Source organism: Babylonia areolata, chromosome 28, assembly GCF_041734735.1.
Source record: "Babylonia areolata isolate BAREFJ2019XMU chromosome 28, ASM4173473v1, whole genome shotgun sequence".
Taxonomy (NCBI): Eukaryota; Metazoa; Mollusca; class Gastropoda; order Neogastropoda; family Buccinidae; genus Babylonia; species Babylonia areolata.
The window spans coordinates 6,871,296-6,881,594 of record NC_134903.1 but is presented as its reverse complement, the minus strand read 5'-3'; the positions used below and the strand labels follow the sequence as shown (position 1 = coordinate 6,881,594).

At 44.9% G+C, this 10,299-nt stretch overlaps 1 protein-coding gene across 1 annotated transcript in view; it reads right to left on the bottom strand.

The window, feature by feature from the left end:
• Positions 1–10,299, bottom strand: part of LOC143301938 (ubiquitin carboxyl-terminal hydrolase 48-like) — a 64,996-nt gene that overhangs the window by 48,926 nt on the left and 5,771 nt on the right. Inside the window, exons 2-5 of the mRNA XM_076616392.1 lie at positions 9,485–9,638; positions 6,954–7,071; positions 3,238–3,370; positions 2,210–2,285 (exon numbers count right to left, since the gene is read on the bottom strand). Of these exons, the coding sequence (XP_076472507.1) occupies positions 2,210–2,285; positions 3,238–3,370; positions 6,954–7,071; positions 9,485–9,621 (464 nt within the window). The 5' untranslated portion in view covers positions 9,622–9,638. The remainder of the gene's footprint in view (positions 1–2,209; positions 2,286–3,237; positions 3,371–6,953; positions 7,072–9,484; positions 9,639–10,299) is intronic.

The window sequence follows — 10,299 nt, the reverse complement described above, 5'->3', positions numbered from 1 at the left end:
ACAGCTCACTTCTGCATAATTCCTGCAGCAACTTCCATCATTGCTCAAAAGAAACTTGTTTTTCTATTGTGATGGAAAATGACTGTTACTATGTAATCATTGCCTGGCTGCTCTGGTGGGCCTTTTTTCTTCTTCTTCTTCTGCGTTCATGGGCTGCAACTCCCCACGTTCACTCGTATGCACTCGAGTGGGCTTTTACGTGTATGACCGTTTTTACCCCGCCATGTAGGCAGCCATACTCCGTTTTCCGGGGTGTGCATGCTGGCTATGTTCTTGTTTCCATAACCCACCGAACGCTGACATGGATTACAGGATCTTTAACGTGCGTATTTGATCTTCTGCTTGCATATACACACGAAGGGGGTTCAGGCACTAAGCAGGTCTGCACATATGTTGACGTGGGAGATCGTAAAAATCTCCACCCTTCACCCACCAGGCGCCGTCACCGTGATTCGAACCCGGGACCCTCAGACTGACAGTCCAACGCTTTAACCACTCGGCTATTGCGCCCGTCTTGTGGGCCTTTTGTTTTGTTCTTTTTTTCTTTTCTTTTCTTTTTTTTTTTTTTTAACTCTTAACTCACTCCAGACAAATAGTTTTCTCCCTTACTTTCCCCTGCAAACGACCCATTTGTTAGGGTTTGGAAAAAAAAAATCACAAAAAATACAAAACACAAAGTAACTGAATGAAACTCCCTGTACTTGACCCACTGACCCCTCTTCTGACATCGTGTGTACACCCACCCCCCTCCCTCTCTTCACAACTCTCAGAAGCTGAGTCACTGTCAGTACCTTTTTGCTGGTAGCTTTTTTTTCTGCAGATACTTTATTCAACGTCTTCATCATCCTCATCAATGTCAAAACCTTCAGTTTGAAGCATTTCAATCACTTCAGCAGCAGTAAAAAGCCACTGTCGTGATCTAGTTTGCTCCAAAAATTTCCACTTGTATCGCCTGCAACGCCATTTTCGATACACATGCAGATTAGCTTGTCATGTGGGGTACCAACATCAACGGCTGGCCAGCGAGTGTATATTCACGGAAACCTTACCAAGAAACATTCCATTCGACCCTTGACACGTTCACAATGCCCGGTGTAGCTGTGATTTTTATGCTACCCCATGAGGAAAACGTGGTCAATTTTTTAATTGTCAAAACCGCTATAGCGTTCCGTCGTCCGCAACGCTACCTTACATCAGGAATGCTATAGCGTTCCATCGTCCGGAGTGAGTTAAGATCATTCTTTTTGTTTTATTTGGTGTGAGTCAAAGATGTTGATGTACGATGTTTCTATGCCCCCAAGGGGGGACACGAAATAAATTTCTTGCCTTGCACTCTTACCTTGTGCATGTCACCCATGATACAAAGATAAGATATACACTTGAGTGGTGGTCTGGACGCTAGTCTTTCGGATGAGACGATAAACCGAGGTCCCATGTGCAGCACGCACTTAGCACACGTAAAAGAACCCATGGCAACAAAAGGGTTGTTCCTGGCAAAATTCTGTAAAAAAATCCACGTCAATAGGAAAAACAAATAAAACTGCACGCAGGAAAAATACAAAAAAAATGGGTGGCGCTGTAGTATAGCGACGCGCTCTCCCTGGGGAGAGCAGCCCGAATTTCACACAGAGAAATCTGCTGTGATAAAAAGAAATACAAATACAAAATACAAATACAAATATGTACATGCAACTATAAGCCTTCAAATGGATCACATGAAACTACAGTGACATATCTAAGAACAATTAACAGTTATAGCAATTAATTTATCAATCAATCAATCAATCAATCAATCAGTCAGTCAATCAATCGACTGGCTAACCAATTCATAATGATTATAATAAAAATGGTAACAAGAACATTACTACTAGTACTTCTACAATAATAATAATGATAGTACAAATGATGATGATTATCATTATTACTACTATTATCATTACTATTATTATTATCATCATCATTAATCTCAAACACAATGATACACACCAACAAGATGTACATTTTCAAAACCATCCAAAGACATCATAAAAAGTCATATACCTCCACTGAACTTTATCTAAGAACATTTTACATAATTTCTATTCAAGAGAAATCGTTAAACTTCCAAACGTTCAAAAATGAAACATTGCAATCACTTGCAAGCTATCGCATTCTGCTCATTCGTTCAGAACCAAACACCTCCTTCCATCAGACATGAAGGGATACGTACGACTTTTCACTGAAGTGCATCAGGCCGAAAAGGAGCTGTAGATGACCACATATAGATGTGGGCTTCCACTCTGTGTCTGAAATCAACATGACACAACCTGAACACACTCACCTGTCTCTGACACACCTGAACACACACACCTGTCTCTGACACACCTGAACACACACACCTGTCTCTGACACACCTGAACACACTCACCTGTCTCTGACACACCTGAACACACTCACCTGTCTCTGACACACCTGAACACACACACACCTGTCTCTGACACACCTGAACACACTCACCTGTCTCTGACACACCTGAACACACTCACCTGTCTCTAACACACCTGAACACACACACACACACATGTATCTGACACACCTGAACACACACACCTGTCTCTGACACACCTGAACACACACACACACATCTCTGACACACCTGAACACACTCACCTGTCTCTAACACACCTGAACACACACACACACACATGTATCTGACACACCTGAACACACACACCTGTCTCTGACACACCTGAACACACACACACACACCTGTCTCTGACACACCTGAACACACTCACCTGTCTCTGACACACCTGAACACACACACACACACACATCTCTGACACACCTGAACACACTCACCTGTCTCTGACACACCTGAACACACTCACCTGTCTCTAACACACCTGAACACACACACACACACATGTATCTGACACACCTGAACACACTCACCTGCTTCTAATACACCTGAACACACCTGTCCCTGACAAACCTGAACACACTCACCTGTCACTGACACACTTGAACACACTCACCTGTCTCTGACACACCTGAACACGCACCTGTCTCTGACACACCTGAACACACACACGTCTCTGAAACACCTGAACACACACACATCTCTGACACACCTGAACACACTCACACCTGTCTCTGACACACCTGAACACACACATCTGTCTCTGAAACACCTGAACACACCTGCCTCTGACACAACTGAACACACATGTCACTGACACACCTGAGCACACTAACCTGTCTCTGAGGGCTCGTCAAAGTCTCTCCACTGGTACACGGCCTGGCGGACGGCAGGGTTGTGGAACCAGAGCTGCAGGAAGGTGTTGACGTAGCAGGTAGCCCCCAGGTTCTTCAGGCCCACAAACTTGCCCTGCACGACGACAGGTGCAAACAGCCCAGTGGTTTAAAGCCTTGGACTCTCAATCTGAGGGTCCCGGGTTCCCATCTCGGTCACGGCGCCTGGTGGGTGAAGGGTGGAGATTTTTTTCCCGATCTCCCAGGTCAACACACATGCAGACCTGCTTAGTGCCTGAACCCCCCCTTCGTGTGTATACGCAAGCAGAAGATCAAATACGCACGTTAAAGATCCTGTCATATATGTCAGCGTTCGGTGGGTTATGGGAACAAGAATATACCCAGCACGCACATCTCTGAAAACAGAGTATGGCTGCCTAAAAGACGGGGCAAAAACAGTCATACATGAAAAAGCCCACTCGTGTACATATGAGTGAACGTGGATGGCGCAGCCCACAAACAAAGAAACAGAAGAATCCATGCACAACGCCAAGACAATGCCTCACGCACCAGTCCCGTGCCAGTCGCTAAATCTCTCACAGCGCAGTCCCCCAAGCCCTTCAGACGCATGTCTGAAGGAGGAAACAATAAAGCTCCATGTTCTTTAGGAGGAAGGTGGCAGAATGGTTAAGATCATCTGCCAACACAGCATCCACAAGGGCCTGGGTTCGAATCCTGCTCTCGCCCTTTCCCTCCCAAGATTGACTGGAAAAAATCGAACACAGCATCTTAGTCATTCGGATGACGGGCGCAATAGCCGAGTGGTTAAAGCGTTGGACTGTCAATCTGAGGGTCCCGGGTTCGAATCACGGTGACGGCGCCTGGTGGGTAAAGGGTGGAGATTTTTACGATCTCCCAGGTCAACATACGTGCAGACCTGCTAGTGCCTGAACCCCCTTCATGTGTATATGCAAGCAGAAGATCAAATACGCACGTTAAAGATCCTGTAATCCATGTCAGCGTTCGGTGGGTTATGGAAACAAGAACATACCCAGCATGCACACCCCCGAAAACAGAGTATGGCTGCCTACATGGCGGGGTAAAAACGGTCATACACGTAAAAACCCACTCGTGTGCATACAAGTGAACGCAGAAGAAGTCATTCGGATAAGACAATAAACCGAGGTTCCAAGTGCAGCACGCACTTGGCGCTCTGAAAAAGAACCCATGGCAATGAGAGTGTTGTCCTCTAGCAAACTTCTGTGGAACAAATCCACGCTGATAGGTACACAAATATATATGCACGCGCTCAAGGCCTGACTAAGCGCATTGGGTTTTGCTACCGGTCAGGCATCTGCCTAGCAGATGTGGTGTAGCGAATAAATGGATCTGTCTGAGCGCGGTGATGCTTTCTTGAGAAACTTACGCTTCAGACCCGCATGCTTGCCCTGCATAATGGAATTCCTTGCCATATGAATCACAACACTCCCTGTCCATTTTCCACCTTCAAAATCAGCCAAGACTCATCTGTTTCAAACTGTCTTTAATTGATTCCTGATGCCTGCAACATTTTCTTTTTTTTTTCTTTTTTTTTTCTTTTTTTCCTCAAGGCCTGACTTAATGCGTTGGGTTTGGCTGCTGGTCAGGCATCCGCTTGGCAGATGTGGTGTAGCATATATGGATTTGACTGAACGCAGTGGCGCCTCCTTGAGCTACTGATACCGATACTGATACTGCAACAGTGTGGGCATGTGTCTGTTTCTGTTTTCAGCGTGTGTGTGTTGTTGAAGGTGTTGGGTGGAGGGGAGGGAGGGAGGGAGGGAGAGTGGGACTGATTTTGAGGGGTGTTGTTGTAGGGTTTTGCTTTGTTTGGGCGTTGCAAAGTACACGGTTGGTTGTGAATGTTTGAACTGGTTTGGGGGTGCTTACTGTGGACAATGAGTTTAGTACATTTACTTTTGATGCAATGTCTTTTTATAATTTGTCATGTTTCCTTCCTTAGTTGGACCGACCTGCATGTTTTCATGGATGATTTTTTTTTTCTTTAATTGTAAAGTGCTTAGAGCAAAATCATTTGATGAGGTGTTGTGTAATTTTTTTTTTTTTTTTTTTTTTTAACTTGCTCTGCACAATGCCAAGACAACAGCTCACACACCAGTCCCATGCCAGTCACTAAAGATGAAATTCCTCCTCCTCCTCCTCCTCCTCCAACCAAACTCACTCACCAATCTGCAAGATATGGAAACACCACCCACCCCCACTTCATCATTCAAAAACAATCTGTATAATTATAATGGATATACATATATATACATACTTGTCCTCTCTCCTGGTCACTCACTACCAAATCTGTATTGTATTGTATTGTATTGTATTGTATTGTATTGTATTTATCACAACAGATTTCTCTGTGTGAAATTCGGGCTGCTCTCCCCAGGGAAAGCGCGTCACTACACTACAGCACCACCCTTTTTCCTTTTTTTTTTTCCTGCGTGCAGTTTCATTTGTTTTTCCTATCGAAGTGGATTTTTCTACAGAATTTTGCCAGGAACAACCCTTTTGTTGCCGTGGTTTCTTTTATGTGCGCTAAGTGTATGCTGCACACGGGACCTCGGTTTATCGTCTGATCCGAATGACTAGCGTCCAGACAACCACTCAAGGTCTTGTGGTAGGGGAGAAAATATCAGTGGCTGAGCTGTGGTTCGAACCAGCACACTCAGATTCTCTTGCTTCCTAGGCGGACGCGTTAACTCTAGACCATCACTCCACACACTATATCAACAGAAACCCCCATCCAGAGATGCCAGCCCCTGTCAAGTGTTTGTAGGAACTATCAGGAAATTTGGTAGGAACACTCCGACACAGTGCAAACATCATGCGAATTCCCCCAAAACGGAGGGCACGATGCATACGAATATTTTTCAGTGTGCGTTCGGCAAAACTTCTGTTCCCACCGCTGCTTCTTAACAGCTGACACATCTGTGGCACTACGTTGCTTCCCCGGTCTTTGTTCGTCTTGTTTCTCACAATCAGATATCCATGGCTGACTTTCTCTGTTTCAAGCCGCTTGTTCCTTCCTTGCACTCCATAGTTTAACTCACTCAGTACGGCCAGTCCTCTCTTCTCCTCTACACAGACCCCTCGGATGTCCAGTGGGTGTCTGAATGACCCAACCTTTAGCTTCCGTCGTCAGAATTGTGGTATTCTTTGTCAACATTCACCTCTTCAGTGTAAGAGCCTTCCGCTGGTAATATTTTGACGGTGGTTATTGGGGTGAAACGCTGTTAACGTCGTCTCTTTCACCGTTTGTATGGAGAGAGTTAATCCAAAGGGCACAGGCACTGTTTGACCGAGATGCAACTTAATTTAGCCACATTCTCTCTTTTTCTGGAAAAAAAGATTAAGCTAATTGGTCCACTCAATGCCGTTTCAAAATAAAAACACACGCAATCAGCCGAACATCATCACATGAGACCAAGGTGAGTAGTGACCACCCTGGCCTCGTGATCGATAGGTCGAGAGCGTCTGGGTAATATTACGACAGGAAAGCATGCGACCACACTATGTAGTTGAAAATGAACTCGTCGAAACAATTTCGACGTTGGCTTAGCGTGGGAACAAACTGCGATCGAGCGTAACAAAATATGGCGAAATCGTAAATCGTAACAGTTGGCATCTCCGCCCATCCCACCCTCCCTCTCCCTCTCCAAGTGACTCACCTCCTCCCTCCTCTCGTTCTCCGGGTTGAAGTCGTGCCACTGACTCTCGTCTAGCTCTTTGAACCAGGCCCTCTCTCCCAGACCGTTCAGACAGAAAGGGTTGCCCTTGCAGTTACGTCTGCACACCACACAGCACTCGCTCACATAATCATGTATTGTATTGTATTGTATTGTATTGTATTGTATTGTATTGTATTGTATTGCACTGAAAAATTTGTACTGCATTGTACTGTATTACTCTTTTTGTCACAAAAGAAGGGGTTGCCCTTGCAGTTACATCTGCACACCACACAGCACTCGCTCACATAATCATGTATTGTATTGTATTGTATTGTATTGTATTGTATTGTACTGCACTGAAAAATTTGTACTGCATTGTATTACTCTTTCTGTCACAACAGAAGGGGTTGCCCTTGCAGTTACGTCTGCACACCACACAGCACTCGCTCACATAATCATGTATTGTGTTGTATTGCATTGCAAAATTTGAACTGTGTTGTACTGTATTACTCTTTTTGTCACAAAAGAAGGGGTTGCCCTTGCAGTTATGTCTGCACACCACACAGCACACACACACACACACACACACACACGCACACACACACATTATCATTTATTGTAGTGCAGTGCAGTGCAGTGCAGTGAAGTGTAGTGTAGTGTATTACTCTTTCTGTCACAACAGAAGGGGTTGCCCTTGCAGTTACATCTGCACACCACACAGCATTCACACACATGATCATATGTTGTAGTGTAGTGTAGTGCAGTGTAGTGTAGTGTAGTGTAGTGTAGTGTAGTGTAGTGCAGTGCAGTGATGTGCAGTGTAGTGTAGTGTAGTGTAGTGTATTACTCTTTTTGTCACAACAGATGGGGTTGCCCTTGCACTGCAGTTACGTCTGCACAACACACACACACACACACACACACACACACACACACAATCATTTACTGTAGTGTAGAGTAGTGTAATGTATTACTCTTTCTGTCACAACAGAAGGGGTTGCCCTTGCAGTTACGTCTGTACACCACACAGCACACACACACACACATAATCATTTGTTGTAGTGCCGTGTAGTGCCGTGTAGTGCCATGTAGTGTGGTGTAGTGTAGTGAGTATAGTGTGGTGTAGTGCATTACTTTTTTTGTCACAACAGAAGGGGTTGCCCTTGCAGTTACATCTGCACACCACACACACACACACGCACATAATCATTTATTGTAGTGTAGTGTAGTGTAGTGTAGTGTAGTGTGGTGCAGTGTAGTGCATTACTCTTTTTGTCACAAAAGAAGGGGTTGCCCTTGCAGTTACATCTGCACACCACACACACACACACACACACACACACACACACACACGCACATAATCATTTATTGTAGTGTAGTGCAGTGTGGTGCAGTGTGTTGCAGTGCGGTGCATTACTCTTTTTGCCACAAAAGAAGGGGTTGCCCTTGCAGCTACATCTGCACACCACACACACACACACACACACACTCATGTTGTATGTATTGGTGAGTGAGTTTGGGGTGGGGGAGTATTTGCTTACAATGCAGATAGAGGAATGAGTTTGGTGGGGGGAATGGGGGGGGAGTTGCAGTATTTTTACATCATACAGATTTGGTGAGTGAGATTGGTGGGGGGGAGGTGGGGGGGGGGGGGGTAAGGAGGGGGGGCCGGGTGCAGTATTTTCACATCATACAGATTTGGTGAGTGAGTTTGGCAGGGGGGGAGGTGGGGGGGGAGGGGGCGTTGCAGTATTTTCACATCATACAGATTTGGTGAGTGAGTTTGGTAGGGGGTGAGGTGGGGGGAGGGGAGGGGGCGTTGCAGTATTTTCACATCATACAGATTTGGTGAGTCAGTTAAATTTGGTTGGTTGGGGCAGTATTTTCACATTGTTCAGACTGTGTGAGCGGGTTTGAGGGGTGGGGTAAGGGAATAGGAACTTATTATGCATATCTGTTCAGTGAGCTTGGTGGTGCTGGCGAGTATTTCTGTATTGTATTGTATTGTATTGTATTGTATTGTATCTTTTCCCCTATCGCCTGGCGCAGCAATTTCCCCAGTGTGTCTTGAGGCGTACAGTTCAAGAATATTCGATATCTGTGTACATTTGCCAGCATTTTTTTTTTATGTTCTAGTGTTCTGAAGTATGCATTTTAAACATGTATGGCAAGTGATTTCATCTGTCTGGGTTTGTTGTCGCCCTAGTGCGAGTGGTTTGTTAGATATTGAAGCTTTCCTGTCGTCCATCCTCTCTCTCTCTCTCTCTCTCTTCCTCCTCTCTCTTAACTCACTCAGTACAGCCAGTCCTCTCTTCTCCTCTACACAGACCCCTCGGATGTCCAGTGGGTGTCTGAATGACCCAACCTTTAGCTTCCGTCGTCAGAATTGTGGTATTCTTTGTCAACATTCACGTCTTCAGTATAAGAGCCTTCCGCTTGCAATATTTTGATGATGGTAATTGGGGTGAAACGCTGTTAACGTCGTCTCTTTCGCCGTTCATATGGAAAGAGTTAACCTATCCTCCACTGACCTGCACTGTCCGGCGGGGCAGCGGGTCAGGTTGAGGCGGTAAGCGATGGCCACATGCTCGTCAGTGACGTCCTCCACTGTTCTCACCGTGCCCACCCACTGCCAGGCTGCCTTGTCCAGCTGAACTCGCCCCGGCATCACGCCCCCTTCCGTCCCTGCCACAAACACAACAAGGTTTGGTTGTATTGTATTGTATTGTATTGTATTGTATTGTATTGTATACACGTCCCCGGCCACAAACAGAACAAGGTTATATTGTATTGTACTGTATTGTATTGTACTGTATTGTGTTGTGTTGTGTTGTATTGTATTGTATTGTATTGTATTCACATCCCCAGCCACAAACAGAACAAGGTTGTATTGTATTGTATTGTATTGTATTGTATTGAATTGTATTGAATTGTACTGCATTGTATTGTATTCACGTCCCTAGCCACAAACAGAACAAGGTTGTATTGTATTGTATTGTATTGTATTGTATTGTATTGAATTGAGTGTGTTGTGTTGTATTGCGTTGAATTGCATTGTATTGTATTCACATCCCCAGCCACAAACAGAACAAGGTTGTACTGTATTGCATTGTGTTGTGTTGTATTGTGTTGTATTGCATTGTATTGTATTCACATCCCCAGCCACAAACAGAACAAGGTTGTATTGAATGTATTGCACTGTATTGCATTGTATTCACGTCCTTGGCCACAAAAAGAACATAGTTGTATTGTATTGTATTGTATTGTATTGTATTATACTGTATTGTGTTGCACTGCATTGTATTGTATTGATGTCCCCAGCCACAAAAAGAACAAGGTTGTATTG